The following is a 21,655-nucleotide window of genomic DNA, read 5'->3' on the forward strand; positions in this document are numbered from 1 at the left end:
GTCCTGTGCTGTTTCTGATGCCCTGGAGAACGACATTTGTGCCTGGGAGAAGCAGGGGTTGCTCCCTCTGTGCTTGTGTTGTAAATCTCTGCTGATTGATGGAGATTTTTAGCTACCTAAGAACTCTTAACTCTCCCCAAACCAAGTCTGCACTCTGCTCCCTTCACCTCTTGCTGCCCCCGAAATTCTGATATATATATATTTTTCCTTTCAGAGTAAGGTATGGGAGGAACAGCTGGCAAGCAGTTGAGAGCTGAAAGCATTTGATTTTGTCCAACAGCATTTTGCTGGGGGAAGGGGAGCAATGCAAACAAACTCCAGAGCATTTGCATCTCTGAGACAGTTTGGATCCCACTGCTGCTCTGATCTCTGTTCCAGACATGTGTCCTCTCCCCCTGGTGTCCCAGAATGTATATATATGTGGGATGGAAGGGGGAGTAGGAAAAGGAACTGCTTCTCCTGTCTGCTCCCTTGCTTCTAGAGGAGTATCTTGAGCAAACTTCTGCAGCCCCTGATCTGCCTGGCAGAGAGTTGGCAGATAGGAATGCTGCTGGTTGGAGCTGTTTTAGGTCTTCTCTATCAGCTGGCTGGGAAGAAGCGCAGCAGTGTTAGGCACACCTTGGTCTGTTGTAGCGTGGTCTGTGCAGGCAGCAACTCCCTTGTGCACAAAGAGATTGAAGGAAAGGTTTGGAAGGGCTACTGAGGTCTGAAATGAAACCTGTAGCAGTGGATGCATCCTCTGCATGTTGCTTCCAGATTTGGGGAGGGAGGAAAAATCATTCTGCAGATGCTGCATAGTATGTTTGGGGCTGTTCAGCCCACCCGGAGGTGACAGGGCTGTCAATGATGATTCTCAGGGAAGTCAACCCAAGGATGGTGCAGAGTCAAAGTATCCCATAGTGCCTGGGAGCAGCCCAGAAGGTGCTCCTTGGTGCGCTACTGCTTTGCTGCTGCTTCCCAGTTTGTGCAGTGCCTGAGCTGAGGTTATATAGCACAGCAGCGGTGACACCACTATCAACAGTGCGGTGCCCTGTGCAGACTTATTGCCACCAGTCCCATTGAGGCACGGGGACCACAGCAGGGTTCCATGGGGATGGAGCTGCATCCCATCCAGTGCAGAGCCGATCCCTAAAGGGTGCCGTGGCCGCGTGCAGGCTGTCCCCTCTCCTGCTGTACCTCCTCCAAGCCTCACTCGTCCCTCCCACTCCCTCCCAATGCTCGCCTGCTGTCAGGGAGCAGGGGAAGGCTGGGGATAAGGAAAGGGCTTTCCGAGCGGGGCTACCACTCTGGCTGTGTGCCTCCGGCAGATGCTCGGGGCCGGGGAGCCCCCGGCGCTCCCATGGACCTTCCCCGCGGGATGCTCCTCGCCTGCTCCCTCTGCCTCCTGCCCGGTAAGCGCCTGCTCACCACTGTACCTAGGAAAGAATATTCCTGCTGGCTTAGGCAGAGGGAGGGAAGGTGTTTGGGAAAGCCCAGGTTTGGTGGGGCTGTTGGAGCAGGAGGGAGGGAGCTGGGCGCCTCGGAGGCAGGCAGAGTTAGTTGAAAAGGATGGAGTGCTTCCCCGTTCAGGCATGAGTGGGGTTAGTTAAGCAGCTTTCTGGAGTATAGAACAGAGGAGAAATAAGTCTTATAAACAACAGGACCGTTAACTTTGGGTTAATTTTTGGATCCTTCATCTAGCTTATAATGTTACTTACCCTGTTGCATGTGAAGTTGCTGTGCAAAAGAGAAGTGCCTGGGGATTCAACAAGTGAGGAAGGTCTTCAGGTCTGTGTCTTGCTTATGGATGTGCTCCTGCAGCCCTGTTCAGCTGGACGGGGCAGAGCTCAGCCCATTGCTGCCTGCTTGCAGGAGGCTCCGTCCCGCTGTGTTTGCAGCTGGCAGCCTCCTGCACAACACAGCTCGGGCTGCTCAGCTTCAAAGTGAAGAAACGAGCTCATTTCCACTACCAGGAGCACCGCCGGCAGCTGCGCATCCCCAGCAGCACCGAGAGCTGATGCCACTATAAACATTTCTAAACATCCCAATGGAAAGCAAGCCAACACTTTCTTTTTTGTTTTCCTTTTGTTTTTTCTCCTTGCTAATAGCGCTGTTGCTGGATGGTTTCAAGCCAGCCGCGGCGGAGCTGCTTTTCTGTGCCTAATGGGGACCATGTGTGCAGGGCTCGCATGGCGGCGGGCGCGGGGCTGCCTGCGTGGAGCTGCGGGGCAGAGCGCTGCGGCCGCCCCGACCATGATTACGTGGGCAACCGAGTCCCCTAGTGAACTCCTCTTAAAGAGCTGCTGCTCGTAGAGCTATTACAGAGTGTGCTCAGGGCTGTGCTAAATCTGTGTTTCTGCTTTGGGCTGAATAAAAATCCTCAGGCTGAGCGTTTCTGCCTGTGGATATCATTGTCTGTATGGTGCCTGAGGGTGATGACAGGGACAAAGAAAGGGTTAACGCTGCTTCCAGCACTATGTGGTGGTCTCAGCCCAGCCAGACCCAGTGCTTTGTGGCTGTATTTCAGTGTATTGTGCAGAGGACTGACTAACTCAAAGCAAGTTTGTGCCGTGTGTAGGCACTGAGCTGGGGTGTGCATTGCTGGGAACTGTCCCTTTGCTGTGCAGGCAACCACTGAGTAGCTTCCTGCTGGTCTGCAAGGCACTCAGCTGGGCTGGGAGTTCCTGAGGCACCACCATGTCCCCAGTGCTGGTGGGCATGGGGCATCCTCCGGGAATTACTGCAGAGGTTACTCAGTACTGGGGACATCGTGGTGCCTGGGGGCTAGCAGTGCTACACAGCCTATGGACAAATGCCTGAAATCCAGGCCAAGGGCTTGCTGCAGTAAACCCCTCCAGGTACTGTGTTGGGTAGTGGATTGCAAGAGAGGTGAACCCTACACCATGGGGACTGGGTGTCTGAACTGAAATGAAGATAGTTTTCTTTGGGAAGTCATTCTTAGATGCAGTAACTTCTGTCATTTCACAGTGTGCATTTGCTTTCTTGTGTTAGTTTCCTTGTTCAGAGAAGACAAATCAGGTCATTCCATCACCAAATGGTCACCCTCGTGCTTGCCTTGTGGGACATGTTTGGGATGGTCCAGGTGGGGTCACAAAGAACCTCCAGCAGTTGTGCCTAAGGTTTTGCTGATGGGAATTAAATGCTGTGTGGATGCAGAATCCAAAGATCAGGGCTGGAATGTCTCACACCTCGAGTCCTCCATTTAACAGCCAAGGTTTGGCCATTGGTGGTCAGTGGGAAACTTGAGTGTAGGAAGTCCACCTCCATCCCAGAGCCTTATGATGAGCCTCCCGTTGCTCCCTTGGCAACTCCCCTGGGAAAGGAGCATTTAGAGAGCAGCTGATATTCATCCCCCATTGCTGGTTGTGTTATTCCTGGTGAACACATTGCAAATGAATAATCAACGCCTTCCTCAATGCTGTTAAACATGGTCTGCTGCAATTAACGTGGTCACGCAGCTCCTCCCCTGCTTTTGGGGGGCCAGAAAGCTGAACTGTGGAAGCACAAGGTACTGCTGTAGCTACTGCCCAAGGCTGTTTGTTAGATGTTTTGTGGGTAACCAGGAATGTTACAACACATGCATCCACGATGACTGATCTTCTGTTCATCTCCAGTATTCCCTGGCTCTCTATCTGCAGCTGTGGCAGCCACCGAGCCCCATTTGTATCCTAATAGCTGATGACAAATGCTGGCTTTGAGATAGTGACCTGGAGAGAAATGTGGTGCTTTCAACGTTTCATTCTGCAGAGTCTGGTAGAGGCTGAGGCTGGAGGGAGGCACAAGAGCATCTGGTCTGCCCTGTTCCTCCTTGGAGCCTGCTAGCTTTTGCCCAAATACTCCATATCAACCTCAAAGGCTTCTCTAAGCCGCTCCTAAACATAAAAGTAAACAGTATGTGTGACAGATGGATTGCAGAGTAGTGTCCAATGCCGCTGAAGCCCTTGTGGCAACGGGGATCCATCATGGGAGCCAGGCTGGCTGCCCTGGATGCACTGGGGTGGTGTGGGTCACAGCAGTGTGGTGGTTCAGTGGCAGTGCTTTGGATGTGCTGTCCCACTCTATGGAGGTTGTCTCTCCTGTGTGGGTTTGAGCAATAAGAAAGCGAATGATGTAAAGACAGCTCTTGGGCTAAAGATGTTGTGTTTCACCCTATGCTTCCACCTTGTCCTAAGCCATAACAGCACTAGCTTTGGGGGTGCCCTCAGTAAGAATGAATTTATCCTAGCATCTCTACTGCCCAGCTCAGATCTCCTCAAATCAACAGTCTGCAGCAAAACAGTGAGCAGAAGCCACCAGCTTCTTAGCTTGGGGCAACATGGCAGAACCTTAACCCACCCCATGAGGACCATAGAGAGATGGGATGATGGTTGGACTCGGTGATCTTGGTGTTCTTTTCCAGTGGTGTTTATGATTCTGTGACTCAGCTGGGGGCACAGGACTGGATTTGGGCAGGAGGAAAACACAGGGACCCTGAGAGCATCCCAGGCGCAGGGGTAGCTTAGGGCTGCGCAGGGAGGACTTACTTTTATTCTTTTTGGCAGTAAAGGTGCCTTTTCATCCCAGTATTGTTCCTCAAATGTGCTTTATTTTTCCCCTTTTCAATATTTGACCTGACAAGAATCAAAAGTTTGGACTCAATGGAAGTTCCAGTTCGGAAAGGAGGTATTTGAGGCTTCCTGCCTTGGCGTGATCACAAGCAAAACATGTGGGTTTTGGTCACATATTTATGACAGTGATGTCACTTCTGACAAGAAAATGAGGCTGAGCTCCCTGGGTTGCTAAATCTCCTTGACAACCTTTCAGAGAAACTTCCATTAATTTAAGCCGGCTTAAAATCTTGACACGTTTATTTTCTTTCTTTCTACCTCGAATGCACCCACATCTGTCTGCTTTCCTAAATTCCTTCCCTCCTGTGTCCACAGACCAGCAGTGTTGCCATCCACTGTCTGGAGGCTTTCTTCCTGACTGCTTTGTTTTTCTGCCTGGTACCTGCTGTAAGCATGGGGTGTGCTGGCCAGCAGAGCCCATGCCCATCTCTCTGTAGCTTTGGGAGTCAGTGGGTTTACACTATGGGATTGGGTCAAGGTTAGCTGCAGCCCCCCATGTCTACACAAGCATTATTTATAGTTTAAAGGAGGAAAAAAAAGAGCTTTTGGGTACTTTTAAAGAGGAGGAGCAGCAGATTGGAGCCCAAGCAGTGCTGCAGAATGGGGGCTTGGGGTCCTTGGGTGGGTGGTGGCTTTTGCAGAGCTCCATTGTTGTGGTCTCTTTCTTTCTGTCCCTGCTGTGGGACTCTGTGGAGGTGTTTGAAGGTGGGGAGAAGACGACCCCAAACCGCTGAGTTGTGATACCTCAATCACTGGGGAGACATCCCAGAAAAATGTGAGCATTTGAGAGCAGCAATGCTGCACCCCTCCCAAGGATTTCAAGGGGATCAGTAAGGAAGGGAGGGAATGTTTTTACCATGCTTCTCCTTTTTTTCCCCTCTTTTCTAACCCTGAATAGAATCTAACCAAGCTCAGCTCCCAGTCTGGCTTTCCCCCTTTGCACTGTGCCTATCCTTTGGGGGAGCAAACCCCATGGGAAACTGCTTTTCACCTTCACACTCTTCACACGTGCATTAATTGGTCCACCTCACGTTTCTCCCTGCTTCTCCCTGTTTAGAGACCTTTGCACTCTGTTAAACGCTTGCACTCTTGGTGTTCTTTTTCTTCTCCAAGCTGCCTCTTGCAAACAGCTCAATTGTTCTTTCTTGCTCCAGGAGCTGCCCAATGCATTAAAGAGCCATAGGATGGGTGTCCCCAATTGTCCCAGCACTCCTGCTCCCCATAGCCATCTGCTTTCATGCTAGCTGCACTGACAGAGGAAAACGCTCCTTCACTGCAAATTTAGAGGACATTCTCACCCCCCCATGCACCCTTCTCTCCCTCTGCCACACTCCATGCCTGCTGCTCGACTCCTCCATGTCTCCATCGGGCAATGGTTAACTCGAAGGAGGTTTGGATTTGTTTTGCAATGTTAAATCAGGTCAAACTACCACAAAATGTGCTGGCTCTCATTCTCCCCGCTCTCCTTTTTTTTTCCTTCCCCTGCTTTCTAGAATTTCTGTTTGTAGGATTATAAAGCTTCTTACCTCAGCTCTCCTTTGGCGAGGCTGCAGTTCTTTGTTTATCAAGCCAATATTGCCAATTTGTCACTATGACTGCAAAAGAAAATCAGGTTCACTCCTAACATTCCTACCTACAAAAGCAGTTTCCATCCTAAATTTTCTGCCAAGGAAGCAGCATTCCCAGCCTCTCCTGTCTACAACCCCTTTGTATCCCTCTGAGTACTGAACATGACCCTTCTGCTGCCTCTAAAGCTGCCTTACGGGCATTGCTGGGATCCTTTATTTGCAGTAGACTGAGCAGCCCAGCAGTTACTTGCTGCCTGCAGGCAAACAAGCTGGGATGTGCTGGATGCCCTACATCCTTTCCTGCAGTGCAGCAACCCCAGCTGTGGAAAGGGGAGGTTTAGATGGGGTATAAGGAAAGGAAAGGTTGCTCAGAGAGGTGATGAATGCCCTGTACCTGCAGACACCCACGGTCAGGCTGGAGGGACTCTGAGCACCTGATGAAGCTGTGGGTGTCCCTGTTCATTGCAGGGGAGAGGGGCCAAATGGGCTTTACAGGTCCTTTCCACCTCAAGTTCCTATAAGGTTGTTCTCCATGGCAATGCCCCATGACACCAGCTTCTGCTTGCATGTGAGATGTGAATCCAACTGTTGACTCTTTGGTGCTGCAAAGCCCCTGGAGAAGGCAGGAGGTGGGCAATGGGGGTGGCTGGGTGCTGGGCTCAAGAATGCAGCTTCACATCTCCTATGTTCTTCAGTGACTGCAGGAAGGGTGGGTGCATTTGGGGTCTCAGCCTCTCCTCCATTGTAGGTTATCGAGGTGGTGCTGTGCCTCTGAGCTGCAGTGATGGGATGAAACCAGCTTTGTGCCATGGTGGACCATGGTGTTGGGGTTGGAGGCAATTCTGGAGAGGATCTGGGCCAGCCCATGTGTTAACTGGGGCGGGCTGTGTGGGATATCTCCATGGATGGGGCTCCACACAGCTCTGGGTGACCTCTTCAGGGTCTGGCCACCCTTGCTGTGACAAGTGCTTTCTCCCTCCATCTCCATATTGTGTTTAATGGGATCCTTCTCTCCACAGAGTTCAGCGACACCTTCAACATCGACACCAAGAGGCCCAAAATCATCGTTGGCTCCAAGGATGCGTATTTTGGCTACACAGTGCAGCAGCATGATATTGGGGGCAAGAAATGGTGAGTGAGCTCTGAGAGGAGGGGTCTACAACACCCTATAGGAATGTGCCCATCTCCTGCTCTTCCCAACCTCCTGGTACGGGGCAGGCATTACCCAGGCTCCGTAGGGTAACAAGGGTGCTGGTAAATGCAAAACTTAAGCAAGTTTTGAGGGTGGAAAATGCAAGGTTTAAGTGAGGTTTGGTGCTGGATCCAAGTTCTGTGCACAGAGCAAGGATTGCAGGTGCTGCAGGGGATCTCGTCCCACTCCAGGCAGGTTCACAGCTCCCCAGGGCTGCTCAGCCTCCAGCACTTGTTGGAAACCCATCTGGGCCATCTGGGTCAGGGCCATCCCATCTATAAAATGTTATAGACTTTCCACTGAAGAAGTGATGTCTGCAGAAATGATCAGAGCTGCCTGCAGCAGTCAGGAGTGTGGGGTGACACGGCAATCAGTTTTGCTCAGGATTTGGCTCAGGTATTGGAGGATGGGGTAGAAAAGGAGATGGTGCAGTCCAGGAGGCCACATCATCCCCATGGCAGAGTTGGGTCCTGAGCACATGTTGTAGTTCCCAGGGAGTTTGTGGCTGGGTCTCCTCCAAAATACAGTCATGCCTACCACTGGAGCATTCCCATTGCTACGCCCCAGTGGTCCATGAGCAGGTTTGCATGTGGCACTGGTGACACTGGAGATGATCCTTTCCATCCTCATTGTCCGTGAACCTAAACCATGGGATGCTTTCCCCACTGTCCAGCTTACACTTAGTAAACCAGAAATTCCTTCACCCTTTCTGTGCTTGGGAACGTGGCTATTTACCCAAAGCAAGGCTTTCTCAGAAGGATGAGGAATTTGGGGTAGCCTGCCAGCAGGGACTACTCATGGCTAAAGCCACCGGAGCAGGGAGTGAACGCAGCCGTGAGGCAGCTCCTATAAACAAAGGATGCTCCAGCAGTTCCTTCTGTGCACAGCCTGGGAGCAACTCACTGCAGCAGTGCTGCTGCTTTGCTGGGAAGATCTCATGCATGAGACCATGCATGAGCTTCACGTGATGCTGGAGCATGTGCCCCTGCAGCGCAGCTGCTCTGAGCCCAAATGGATTGCTCTTTTTGCCCATTTTCTTGCCCCAAACTCTCACAGTCTTTCTGCATTCAGGCTGCAACCCAAGCAGAAGCTTTCCTGGGGTGTGGAGGTGCAGCAGAGGGCTCTCGCCACTCCAGCAGTGCCAGGAAGGAGGCAGAATCTTGCCAAAAATGTGCGGTTGGGGCTAAGCCTGGGAAAGAGCTGCTCAGAGACTGCAGTTCTTTGATGCAGATAAGGAGCAGGAACAAAGTGTCTCTGCCATCACATTCCTACCTCTGCTGCTCTATTTCTATTTTTCCTTTAATCCTTCAAGTGCCAAAACCTCAGTGGGGAGCAGTAACCAGTGAGGATGGTATGTGGGCTCAGGTGCCGCTATGTTCCTCGAGTGACAAAGTGACATCCATTTGTGCAACCTATTGTTGGGGCCCTGCATTGGCATGAGGTTGGACTGGGTGGTCTCCATGGGTCCTTTCCATCCCCTCCAGTTTTGTGAGAGTGGCAGCAGGGAGCCATCCCAGCTCAGATAGTTTTCTCCCCCATCTTCCATGCCAACATCTGCCAGCACTGAGCTGTTGTTTTCATAGAATACAGTATGAGTGTTGGAAGGGACCCATAAGGATCGCTGAGTCCAACTCCTGGCTCCACAAATGACAAAGTTTTTCTCCACCGCATGAAGAAATGGATGTTCTCTGCCCTGAGTAAGCGTAGGCATATACATAAATACAGTGTGTATTAGAATGGGCAATTACATAGTATAAAATGTCTATTAAATGTGTACATCATTAAAAATGAAGCCACCGTGACTCATTCTGGTTAAAGGATAAATGACTGAACAAACAAAAATGTCTATAGTATAAACCAAGGACATAAAGAACCATGTGATAATCATCGTGCAGAGCCTCAGCCAGGCTGGAGAGCTGCCAGGGGCAGAAGGAATGGGATTAATATGGCAGAACTGTGGCTAGTGGAAGACAGGAGCCAGGCAAGCAGCACCCAGGAGCTTGGAGGAGTGAAATGGCTGTGTCTGAAATGTAGCTCCTCCAGGAGCAGCAGTTCTGACAGCGCTCAGCCATACAGCTGCCAAATACTGAGTGTGGAATCTGAGGAGTTTGGCACCTCTGCTCCAGTCTGAACTGTTTTAATGCTGCTTTTGGCCAGAGTGGATGGCTGCAGGAGGATTGCAAAGCAGCTTATATATGTGTGAGTGAGAGTATAGGAATATTTGTGTGTGTACACAAATGTAATTCTGCAGGTGTATTTGGAATCGTGGCACTTTCCCTTGCAGTAGCAGCCAGACAGCTTGCACGTGGGGCTATGATGGCAGCCCTGATAGTGGAAAACCTGGGAGGAAAGAATCCCAGTTATTAAACTCCGGGGGAAGAAAGCAGTTGGAAATACACTGCTCCAGGAGCTCTCTGCTCTGTGGGGTCGTGTTCCCTGCTGGCAGGCAGCAATGCCTCCTAGACCTCCCTCTTGCTGCTTCTCTCCCTTTTTCACCAAGCTGGAGGTGTGAGCTGTGTTCTCTCCATGCGTGCCAATGGAAAAAAATGACAGCAGGTTCCTGAAACTCATCCCAACGTGCACAGACCAAACTCTGCCTGGGGCTGGTAGGTCTGAGCATCACATGGACCTGTGCTGGTGCCACAGGTGGTGCTGTGATGCCTGTGGGGGTCAATGCTTCTCCATCAGACATAGGCAGATATGGGGGTTAAAAGAGATGGAGGTGCTTTAGGGGTTGGGTGATGGCGATGTCCCAAAGAGGTGAGCTGCTCCTCTTGCTCTGCTCCTTGCAGTTTAGGAGTACGTAAGGTGTGGATCGCATGAATCCAGACAGGCTTGTTGCTGTAGATGATTTATTTGGGAAAAATAAGGATGTTCAAGCATGGAAACGGGGAGCTGAGCATTGGCGCAGGCAGTTCAGGACAGTGGTGGAGACATTTTCCCTGGAGGTGTCCAAGAACTGTGGAGATGTGGCACTTGGGGACGTGGTCAGTGGGATGAGTTGGGGTTGGGCTTGCAGATCTGAGAGGTCACTTCTAACCTTTATGATCCTATGAAACCCATCCCCAGCAGGCACATGTATATCAAAGATCAGAACTGTGTGGAGTTCAGAGGGAAATGCTCTTGGAGATCCCTCTCCCAAGTACTTCTCTCAGCTCTCCATCACCTCAGCATCTTTAGAGCAGTAGCTTTCCAAGGCAGCAGGGCCCAGCCCCGCCACCAGATGTTCTGGATTACCCCTAGCTGGCTCTAGCTGGATGGGGGACATGGGGTTGGGTGGGACAAGGGCTGCAGCCACACAAAGCCCACCCTGATGAGATTAGCACCACGCTCCCGAACCAGACGGGACTTTCCATTTCACTACCTGGGAGGGATTTATAGGGAATGGCTGAAGGCAGGTGTCTGCAGCAGTGTGTGTGAGTGGAGAGATGTGAGCGGGCTGGGGGCACTCCGTGTGTCATCTGAGTGCACTCCCAGCCAGAAGCCCCAGCTGCTGCCCTTGGCTTTCCACCACAATATTCCAGACGCCCACATCCTTTTCCCCATCTAAATAAAAACTGTGAGGATGGGAGGAGGTGGCTGTGCCATGGGGCAGCAGGAGCAGCGCTGCTTGCGTGCTGAGCATTCTAACTATCCAAAAAAATGAGGCATGGGTAGAACTGGCTGTAGAAGTGAATAAACATCCATTAGCCTTCTGAAGCCATAACAATAATAAATGCAGCATTTTCAAGTAGGCTGGGAGCAGAGCTTTGCTGATGATGCTGGTGAGGTGGTATTATCCTGAGAGCATCACTGGCTGCTGCAGCTCGTGCTGGCCCAACTACTGCACGACATGCAGTGCTGCAAAGCTCTGCTCTGCTGTGGGGTTTGGCCATACAGCAGCAGAAGGGCTCCTGGGAATGAAGACCCCCCCCCTCAGTGCCCATAGAGCAGCCCCAGAGACAGACGTGACGTTTCCAGTCTGAGCACTCGTGAGGGAAAAAGGAGGAGGGAGAGGAGAGAAAAATCTGCTCAGTGGATTTAAAGCTATAATTGTGCTGATCTGGAAAAACAGTTAAAGGTTTTGCTATTTCCCTACTACTGTGAGGCTTTCTTGGCTGCAACTCTCCTGTGGTTTGGCCAGTGCTCGAGTGCTGGGATTATTTTGGTGAAAGGGTACATAGCTGCAGAGCATTCCTTCGGTGCAGAGAAACGTCTGCTCCCAGCGCTCCCTCCCACCATGCTGGGGATGGGGGGATGCACTGCAGCCCCAGTCTACCCTCCTGTGTTCAGGGCCCATCCCTGGTTCTGTGTAATTTTGTGTGTGATTCAGTGGGCTTTAGCTGTGAGAACCCCAGGGCTCTGTTAGTAGCATCACCTGGCTCCTCAGGGCTGTCTCAGTGCTCTATGGAGGACATGGGACATTAGACATCCTTGGTGAAGATCTTCCAGCTGGTTCTCACCAGCTCCAGGGCTGGATGGCATCAGCCACAAGCTTAGATCCTACCATTTGTATTTCTTAGAATTATTTTTTTTAGAAAGCCTTTGGTTCACTTGGAAAACTGTCCTGTGCTCCTCATGGCAGGTCTTAAAGAAGAGAGGAGCAGGTCCTCCTGCAGAGCTGATGGGTGCATTCTTTCAGCCTACCTCAAATCCGGGAGGAAAATTGAAGCTATAGATACCGTGTAGCAGATCTTTATGAATGGAGATGGTGTTACTCCTTCCTATCCCATATTGCTGGACCATAAAAAGGCCTTTGTGGTCGTTTCTTTGCTATTTAGGGTTGGGTGGTCTCAGAGTACCGCACAGCTGCAGGATGGAGCTGGTGATCTAATGGTGGTATGGGAACCCCCAGGAGCAATATTTTCTGATGATAATGGGCAATTTGGGAAAGCGAGAGGCAGCCAGTGAGAGCCGGTGTCAGAGATCAGGGTTTGCTTTGGAAGCTTCCAGTAGAAATCAGCTCTGGGGTCAGAATGGACGTGGTGCCTGATGCCCCAACCAGCCGCCCAAACATCATGGTGGAAACCCACAGCCCCGGGGCCCTGCCTGTAAACACTCCTGGGTTGCCATAACCCTACGTAAAAGGAAAAAATTACACCAGGAAAAACAAGAAAGTATCATTATTTCTGACCACAGTATTCTGCGAGTTCCTCAGCCGTGTTCTGCAACACACCCGTCATGCACTATTTTAGGGAGAGCTCCAGTCATTTTGCTTCTTGCAATGTCTATGGGATTGTTATGGCAGAAAGGGCAGCTGCATGGCTTGGTCTTTGGTCCCATGTCCTGTTGGAGGCCCCTTCCCATTACAAGGCTGCAATGGGTGGAGGTGGCACAGCCATGGCATGCACACAGAGCAGCACTGTGTAATTAGGAGCACCCCCTCCCGGCTCGACCTGAGCAGCTGGTTGGGCTGCAGATGTGTTTATGTTTCATTTTGCAATGAGAGGGTTTGTTATGCAGTGGGGAAAACACCAATCAACCCTTAGGAAAAGAAGCAGTGAGGGTGTCTGTGCTCATCGAAGGCAGCAGGACAGCTTCCTGTGGGCTGTTCCCTTGCAGATGGGTACTAGGAGGAGACAGGGATGGAGCTTATGCCCAGGAGCACAAGGGCTGAACTCTGCCATGTTTCTCCAACGCCATCTAAAGCAAGGTGGGCAATTCTTCCCTGGGACGGAACATTGGAACAATGCTTCTGGACCCACCGTGATCTCCTTGAAGTCTCCCCCTGATGTTTTTCTCCACCCTTGCCAGCATAGAGAGAAATACCTTGAAGTCCATTCCCCTCCTGTGTCCAGTCCAAGCAGCCACAAACCAACTTAAAGTTTTCCACTGCTCAACTCTCCCTTTCCTGAACCCCCTTAATAACTTCTTCATCCAGTCCCATCTTGAATAAATTAACTCCAAGTGAATTTGCCTTGCAGGAGATTAAGTGTCCCATTGATTGAAAAATCCTGCGAAAAGCATAGTTTCTTCTCCATTCCTCCCTAATCCCTGCATTCCCAGATCACCAGCGAGACATACCTTCTTTTCCCAACTTCTTTCCATTTAATCAAAACATCTTGGGACTCAGAACGAGCTTTGCAACCTCTCCATGGCGTGCAGGGAGCCGCTCCCTTTAGTCAGAAGGTCATAAGGGGCTCCCAGGCATCCTAAATTTGGGGTGCAATGCACCAGCAGTGATCACACCTCTCTTTTGCATGGGGAGAGGGGAAAGGGGTAAGCTCTGCAACACGTTCCTCATTGAAATAATGGGTTCTCCAACTCTCAGCACCTTCAAATCACATCTGGATGGTTTTGGGGAAGGTGTGCTCCAGCCAAGCATCGCTTCCCGGGTTCATTACTGAGATAACCTGCATGAATTAGCAGGGAATTACACCAGATAGTTTGGCTAAGGGGAGAAAAAAGTGAAGTGTTGTTTGGTACCAAGCAGCCAGGATTCCAGCTATTCCAGACACCGCAGTACTGTTGTCTTTCAGGTTTTGTGCTGCCACCCATGTTTCCATGCAGTGAAAGCATTGCAAACAGTGCAAAAATATATACATATACCACCATGAATTCCCAGATTTGCATTGTTTTGTTCAGTGTGGGCCTTGCATAGTCTGCAGCCATGGACGCAGCCATGGCTCATGCAGGATCATGAAGCAGGACAGAGCGTGGGTTTAGTGGTCCAACAGAAGCAAATCCAGCAAGTCGGTTCTTACTGCATCAGGCGAGAAGACACAACGTGGGCATTTCCATCAACATCCCTGTTTTCAGCTTTTTTCCCAGGGAAGAATGTTACAAATATGTCCTCAGTCATGTTGCTCTGAGCAGTCTATGTGCTTCACATTAAATTCCTTTCTTTTCTTTTTTTTTTTTTTTCTTTTGTTTTCCCCATAAGGACCGCATGAAAAGGAAAGCAAGGGAGGGCTTGTTTGGTTCTTATTTGCTCTTAAATCTTCCTTTATTAGCCAAAGCATGATGCAAGGCCACTGCTCTGCGCTTTGCAGGGGACTTTGCTTGCTCTGGACCACTGGGAGTGCAAGGGGAGGATTTGGGGTTACCCAGGATGGCATGGCAAGGGATAGCAGGATGCTCTCATGGGATTTGGGTCATCTGAGATAGGGCATTCTAGGAAGTTTTGTAACAATTTAGAGCATAAGTTTACAAAGCACAAGGAGGGGTTGATAACCCATAAGCTGGCATCGCTGCCTTGGGGGGATGTTCCCCTGATCCCACAGGCTGCACCTTCACCTTCCCAACAGCTGCAAAAGCCTCCTCCTGAGCTGCCAATTTTCCACGGGAATTGGACATCTTCAGCTAATTAATCACTTCTATTTAACCCAAGAGGAAAAACAATACTATTGTCTTTGGAAAGCAAAAAATCCATCTTTGTGAGCTTCTCAACCCCTTCGTGCATTTCCGCTGCATTTATGGCAGTGGCTGTAAATATCTGGACTTTCTTTGAGCCTCCAGGCATGATGTAGGGCTGGGGAATGGGTGGGATGGGCTGTTCTGCTGTCACCACTGTCTCTTGCTTTACACATTGCTGTTGAATGCTGGTAACTATTAATTAATGGATAGCGTGATAATGGTGGTATTGGAGTATTAATTAGTAGGAGATTCCCAGGTTGGATTTTCCCATGGGGTGGGTAATTCCTGAGCTGGGGAGCACGTATCCTGCAGCCCCAGAGGGATCCTGGACACAGTGCGTTGGGGGCCACCAAGGTGAAGGTGCTCCAAGTTCCTGTTAAATCCCATCTGTGTTCCATTCTTGGGGAATGAGGAGGGAACAAATGAGGACATCCTCCTTCGAGATGCCTCAACCTTCATTTCTTCTCATCTCCAAGTTCTTTTTCTGACTTCCACCCCAACATCTTTTCACCTCTCACGTCTGTTGCCTTCTTTTTTTTCTGACCGTAATCATCTGTGTGGTAGAAGCAGAAAGCTGTGAGCAAACTCCTTGTGCACATCCAGAAGAAGGTACCAGAACCTCTGGATGCCATTGAACATGGTTCCAGATGGTTGCTATTTTATCCTAATTAATCTCCTCGTTAGCAGTGAGGCGGTAAGACAGGAAGTATTTCCACGGGAGTCTTTAAATACTTCTTAGGTTTTGAAGGTTTTCTGTTGGTGAGCAATCCCTTTTAGTAGCGATGGGATACAAGAACGAGCGCTTTCTGTCTTTGTAGAAGCAGTGTTTAAAAAAATTACCAATTCTGTCCTAACTGGGAACATCTGTGCTGAAAACAGTGGCTTTGCCAGCTGTTGTGTAGGGCAGCCCAGAACAAAAGAGGTCCTGTGTGTTCAGCAATCCGGATGGGGATGGCTGCATCCACCAATGGGTTCTTAAAGCAAAATGCAGTGGACTAGATTTATTTTGGGCTAACACGTTGGGAGCAGAAGGTGCCAGAAACCCGTGGTTCAGGTTATTTTTGAACAGGCCTGGAAGAAAGGGCCAAATTCCTCAGGTCCTGCTCTTCTCCTCCTTTGGTTTGCTGCTTTGTTCCAGTCTGGTCAAGTCCACAAGAAAGTGAGAAAAATGCTTGCAATGTGCCAGACGCATCCCACAGCCTTTCTGGCTCTACATGCTTCTATCAGCTGATAAACCTCTGATCTTTTCAATGTACAGATGGATGCCCAGCATCCTTGCCTGCCTCTGAGCTGGTTACCACCGGACCACTCTGTGCTGGTCATAAGTGAGTAACCCCAGGGTGGAGCAAATCTCCTGACAATTCATTTATTTATTTTTTTATCTTTTTAGTGAAGAATATTCAGGGCTGATGAAAAGTCAGCCCTGGGACACTGACAGATGCCTTTTCTTTCAGGCTGGTGGTGGGGGCCCCCTATGAGACCAACGGACAGCAGAAGACAGGAGACGTCTACAAGTGCCCGGTGACCAGCGACACTCACAGCAACTGCACCAAGCTCAACCTAGGTACTGCATCCCAGGGCACAGATGGGGCTGGGTCGTTATTTCAGGTGTTTGTGTGATACCTGGAGCTGAGTTTTAAGCATCACTGGGATAAAATGAAGCAAGTCAGGATGGAATTAAAAAGCTATTTAGTTAATAGAGCTGAAATTGCTTGATTCTTTCATTCAGGACAAAGTCAGCAGTGGGTAACGACCGCCTCAATCTCATCACACACCAGCCATGCAAAGAGTGGGATGTCCCAGGCTGGGGGATGAGTTCCCCACATTGTCCCGTGTCAGTGGGAATGTGAGAGCCTGAGACTTTCCCAGGGTCTTGAGAAACATCTCTGTGGCTTAGGGGCAAAGTCTCGGGTGGTTTCACAGCAGAGCAGAAGTTTGCACTTTATTTATCATCATCATTCATCTGAACTGTTATGGGTTCCTACCAGAGATGATAAGAGAGAAGGATCTTTGGCTCATCCACAGCGTTTGATTGATTGGAAGCGAATATGGTTTAGTTTGAAAACACTGTGGTTTCTTCTTATTACTATTATTTGTTTTGTTTTGTTTTATGAGAACTTCAAGATTTTTCCAGTGAATAAACCTCTCATGTAAATTTGAGTTTTGCTAAGAAGTTCTCTTTCTCCATTGGAAACAAGTTTCGAATGAAAAAAGAAAACAAAAAACAAAAACAGTTCAGAGAGCACACTCTGTTTTTACTTTTCTTATCTTGTCTACTTAGCATTGAGGCTACGTGAGTAAAAACAAGCCCAGGGCTGACCTGCAGTGACCCCAGGCATTTCTGCATGGCCAAGGTGTGCAGAGCAGGACAACAGTTGACTGCCACAGGAGCCAGCAAGGCTGGCAGGGACATTGTCCCATTGCCTCCATCATCCCCATCATTCCTGTTGTCTCTATTATCTCCATCAGCCCCATGGGCCCCACCTGGATTCCCAGCCCAGCTCAGTGGGCATCAGTGATGGTTAAATAACCTCAGCTTGAGTGGAGGGAGCTTGGATGCGCTCGTGAAGCTGCACTGGGGGAATGAAAGGGTTAGACAGTGTTTTTGTCAAAGCTAAATGCTATTCATGTTAACCAAAATAAAGGGTTGCCCCATGGGCCGTTCCTGGTTTCTGGACTGTAACATGGGAAATGAAAGAAAGGCACAAATATAAATGCATGCTGGCCCAACATTAAAGGACGACGTGCTAGAGCTGCTCAGAGGGGTTTCTCTCCTAAGGACTTCCTACGTAAGAGTCTGTGACTCACAGTTTCATTCCCAGAAGGCATTTCTCTTTGTTTGTTGTGGCCAAAGAAAAAAAGAAAGAAAGGGGAAAAAAAAAAGCCTTATCTTGAGAATCTGCTTCAAAAACAAAAGGGAAAGCACAAACTGCAGCTCTGTGTGCCCCGGCTCTCGTGGCAGGGATGCCCCATGCAGGCAAGCAGCAGCTAACCGTGTCCTCTCTCCAAAGGAAGAGTCACTCTGTCCAACGTGTCTGAGCGCAAGGACAACATGCGCCTGGGACTGAGCCTGGCCACCAACCCCAAGGACAGCAGCTTCCTGGTGAGAGTGGGGGGACCCTCAGCTCTGCTCGTGTATGAATGCATGCAGACACGCTTGAGCACATATTTTTATTCATGTTTATAAAGATGCACATGTGCAAATGCTTTCCCAGCTCTCAGCATGCCCCATTGGCGGTTCAGGATCTGGGTGGTGGGCAGCTGCCAGCTCTGCATGGTGGTGAAGGTGGTGGTGGTGGTGATGGTGACACTCCAAGCGATGCTTTGAGCTCTTGCTTCCCCACACAATGAAAAGCTGCCATTCCCAGGACCATCCCTGATGCTGTCTCCCATTCCCCCAGGCCTGCAGCCCTCTCTGGTCCCATGAGTGTGGCAGCTCCTACTACACCACCGGGATGTGCTCCCGTGTCAACGCCAACTTCCGATTCGCCAAGACGGTGGCCCCAGCTTTGCAAAGTAGGAGAGACTCTCTCATGCCCTCTAACCCTCACCCTGTGGGGTTGGGACTTGATGTTCTGCACAGGTCCCTTCCAACCCCTACAAGTCTGTGATTCTATGCTTGGAGCTGGCATAAGTTTCTGCTCCCTGAGCACTTCAATACTGTTAAGAAAACAAAGCTCTGTCGGTGCTTGCGAGAAGGAGAGATAGCAAAGGAAATTATTGCAGGGCAGTGATTCAAAGGGGGTTACGAGCACAGACATCTGGTAAACATTTTCCTTCTGACTGACACCCGAGGAAGACAAAAATACCTCATTCTTCCAAAAGCAGAATGAAAAAGCATCCAGAATATTTTATCAGTGCAGCTCAGAAGGCAAAATAGGGAAAGAATTCAGGACTTGGCCACATAAAACAAAGAGCTCATTGACTGGAAGCTAAATATCCTGGCCCCAATTTGTAGATCTGGGGGCACGATTTGATTTTGAGATATTAAACAAGCTTCCTGGCTTTCCTGTGGGTGGTGGGAAATTACAGAGGGCTGTCCCAGGGTCTCAGCTCTGCCAACACTCCTTCTTCTCAGCCTGGCATAGGAAGGAAAGGGGAGGTTTGGGTGGCAGAGGCAGTGGGACAGACCCCAGCACCAAATTTCAGGTGTTGCTTCCCTCGTTATGATCAGATGCCTCTTGCTCTCGTTGCAAATTGATGTTTTATAAAGAGGGCCGTATGAGACAGGATGGAGGGTTGAATCTGAATTAGAAAATCCACTGCAGGGTGCTGTTCTTAGCTATTCAGACTGCTCTTGGCAGGGAGGATGCACGTGGCTTCTTTCTGCCCTGCTGGAGTGAATACACCCAGAAGGGCTTTATGAAGGATTGAAGTAAGATGTTTTTTTTCCAATCAAATCATCAGAGCGAGTACCTGATGGCAAGGAAGGGGGCCATAAATCCCCACTTCTCAAGGGCTGCCAAGGCCTTTCAGTACCGCGCCGCGTATCTTTCGCAGGATGCCAGACATACATGGACATAATCATCGTCCTGGACGGATCAAACAGCATTTATCCCTGGGTTGAAGTTCAGCACTTCCTGATCAACATCTTGAAAAAGTTTTACATCGGGCCCGGCCAGATCCAAGTAAGGCCTCAGGTGCTGCCGTGTGGTGGCTTTGTGCAAGGTCTCTGTTTGGACAGAATGCCGTAATCTGGCACCGTGCGTCCTCAGTGTGAGCATTGGATGCATGTATCGTGATGCTGAGCCCGTGGAAATAATGCTCACATTAATGTCTCTAAATGAGCTATGGGGAGCACAGCAACCCACACCCCGACCACGCATGGGGAGGATGAAATCATATGGAAATGTAGGAGCATTGCCCTGGGCAGACATAATTGTGCACTTATTTGTGCAGGGATTTTGCACGGCTCTGTGATGAGGAAAGGGAGGAGGGAGGTGTTATGGCCACTGCTGATTCCTCAGCACTTTGCACAGATAACCCCCAGTGGGTCCTAAAGGAGGTGGTGCAGTTCTGCACTGGATCACAGCACGGCTGCATCATCCCACACCTATATATCCAGAGTGGGCAATAGCAGGCAGAAAATGGAAACAAAATTGTACATTATCTATGGTCCCACAGAGGGAAAACTGGAGCAAATAGAGATGCTGAGGGTAGCTGCAGGCTGCTGGGGAGGTCGGGTCCCAGCAGGGCTGGGGATGCTCAGGTGCTGCCTCTGCTAATGGAGCACAATGAGCTCTGAATTGCTGTGTCACTGCTCTGAATGGCTTTCTCTTCAGTAGGTGAGCACAGCTCCAGACAGTCTCAGATCCAGCATTTCGGTTGTCACAGCTAGCCCCAAACCCTGGCAAAATACCCCTTGATTTGTCTTTTACTACTTTTCTTTTCCCTTTTGGATTGGCCCAACTTTTGCTTGGGTTGTTGTTCCCAGCCTATACAATACATCCATGCCATAGATCTGCCACTTTGCAGGGCTGGAAAAGCTTCCCTTCCAGTTGGTGTGCCCCACTATGCAGCAGGTTTTGTTGTGACGTGTCTGTGCTCCCTAGGTCGGAGTTGTTCAGTATGGAGAAGACGTGGTCCACGAGTTCCATTTAAATGACTACAGGTCTGTAAAAGACGTGGTAGCAGCTGCCAGCCACATAGAACAAAGAGGAGGGACAGAGACCAGGACTGCCTACGGGATAGAGTTTGCTCGGTAAAAATCCCTCACGTTCACCTTCATCCCCATAAGTTTAAACTCAGTGCCTTCTTCCCTTCTCTCCTTCATCGCACTCCATCCCTCCCTGCAGTCTGCAAAGCGTGGGCACAGGGATGCAGCTGGGATGCAGGGCACCGCCTTGGGGACACATCGGGGTGGCTGTGACCCCTGCGGTGACTCTGAGCAGCCCAGGGCATCTCTTCAATTGCAGCTCGGAAGCGTTTCAGAAAGGTGGCCGGAAAGGGGCAAAGAGAGTAATGATTGTAATCACAGATGGAGAGTCGCACGACAGCCCAGACCTGGAGAAGGTGATTGAGGACAGCGAGAAGGACAACGTCACCAGATACGCGGTGGCAGTGAGTAGCGGGGTGCTTCGGGACAGTTCTGTCCATGGCATGAAAACACCTGACCTCCTCATCCCTTCCTCCACCCCAGGTGTTGGGTTATTATAACAGAAGAGGAATCAATCCCGAAGCCTTTCTGAATGAAATTAAATTCATAGCGAGTGACCCCGATGACAAACATTTCTTCAATGTCACGGATGAAGCGGCACTTAAAGACATCGTGGATGCTCTTGGGGAAAGGATTTTCAGCCTGGAAGGTGAGTAATGCCTTCCCTGCCCTCCCCAGATTCCAACCCAGCCAATGGGAGCTGTGATAGCCACAGAGCACAGATGCCTATGCCTCCATTTGATGCTCACACCCTAGGATGGCCTAGGCTGAGCAAACAGGGGGTGAGCTTTTGGTTTTCACTGCTGAATTATCTCCATTTCGTAAGGAAAGTGCATACTGGGACAAAGCATTGAAACCGAAGATGGAAGGCTTTCACTGAACATAAAAGAAAGAAGATTTGGGGGAATTTTGGTTAATCCAGCTCCTAACCTCCCCATCAGCTACCTCAGCCGGCCCAGTACTTCTCCATGGTACAATATCTCACTGGTTGAGGAATTTCATCCAATGCAATGAAACAAAACCCTTTGAATCCACATTTTTTAAAAATTTTTTTAACGTGACCCTGCAATTTGCAGCTAGGAAACAAGGCAGCTGCGCAGAGGCAGCGCTCACACTATTTAGTCTGTATTTATTCAATGGCTCATTAGCAGCACAAATGTGTGTAATTGTGGTAACTGCGAGGTATTTGTGCCAGCTGACGTCATTTGTGCTCAGCAGGGTGGAGGTGCTCTCATCCCATTCAAACCAATGTCATCCCCTACAGGAGAATTTTGCATTAAATCCCTTCTTATCCTTT

General features: G+C 49.9%; 1 protein-coding gene across 3 annotated transcripts in view; it reads left to right on the forward strand.

Moving 5' to 3' along the window:
- The first annotated feature begins 1,209 nt into the window (after positions 1 to 1,209).
- ITGA11 (integrin subunit alpha 11) overlaps positions 1,210 to 21,655 on the forward strand; it is a 33,116-nt gene continuing 12,670 nt past the window's right edge. For 2 of the 3 annotated variants that reach the window (XM_072345892.1, XM_072345893.1), the window contains exons 1-9: positions 1,224 to 1,391; positions 7,195 to 7,306; positions 16,157 to 16,266; positions 17,714 to 17,805; positions 18,104 to 18,218; positions 19,203 to 19,330; positions 20,255 to 20,403; positions 20,618 to 20,762; positions 20,842 to 21,007. In XM_072345892.1, coding sequence (XP_072201993.1) covers positions 1,340 to 1,391; positions 7,195 to 7,306; positions 16,157 to 16,266; positions 17,714 to 17,805; positions 18,104 to 18,218; positions 19,203 to 19,330; positions 20,255 to 20,403; positions 20,618 to 20,762; positions 20,842 to 21,007 — 1,069 coding nt within the window. In that variant the 5' untranslated portion in view covers positions 1,224 to 1,339. Of the gene's footprint in view, positions 1,392 to 7,194; positions 7,307 to 16,156; positions 16,267 to 17,713; positions 17,806 to 18,103; positions 18,219 to 19,202; positions 19,331 to 20,254; positions 20,404 to 20,617; positions 20,763 to 20,841; positions 21,008 to 21,655 lie in introns of all 3 variants that reach the window. The other variant, XM_072345891.1, reaches the window with a different exon arrangement.

This window comes from Excalfactoria chinensis, chromosome 10, assembly GCF_039878825.1.
Source record: "Excalfactoria chinensis isolate bCotChi1 chromosome 10, bCotChi1.hap2, whole genome shotgun sequence".
NCBI classification, from domain to species: domain Eukaryota; kingdom Metazoa; phylum Chordata; class Aves; order Galliformes; family Phasianidae; genus Excalfactoria; species Excalfactoria chinensis.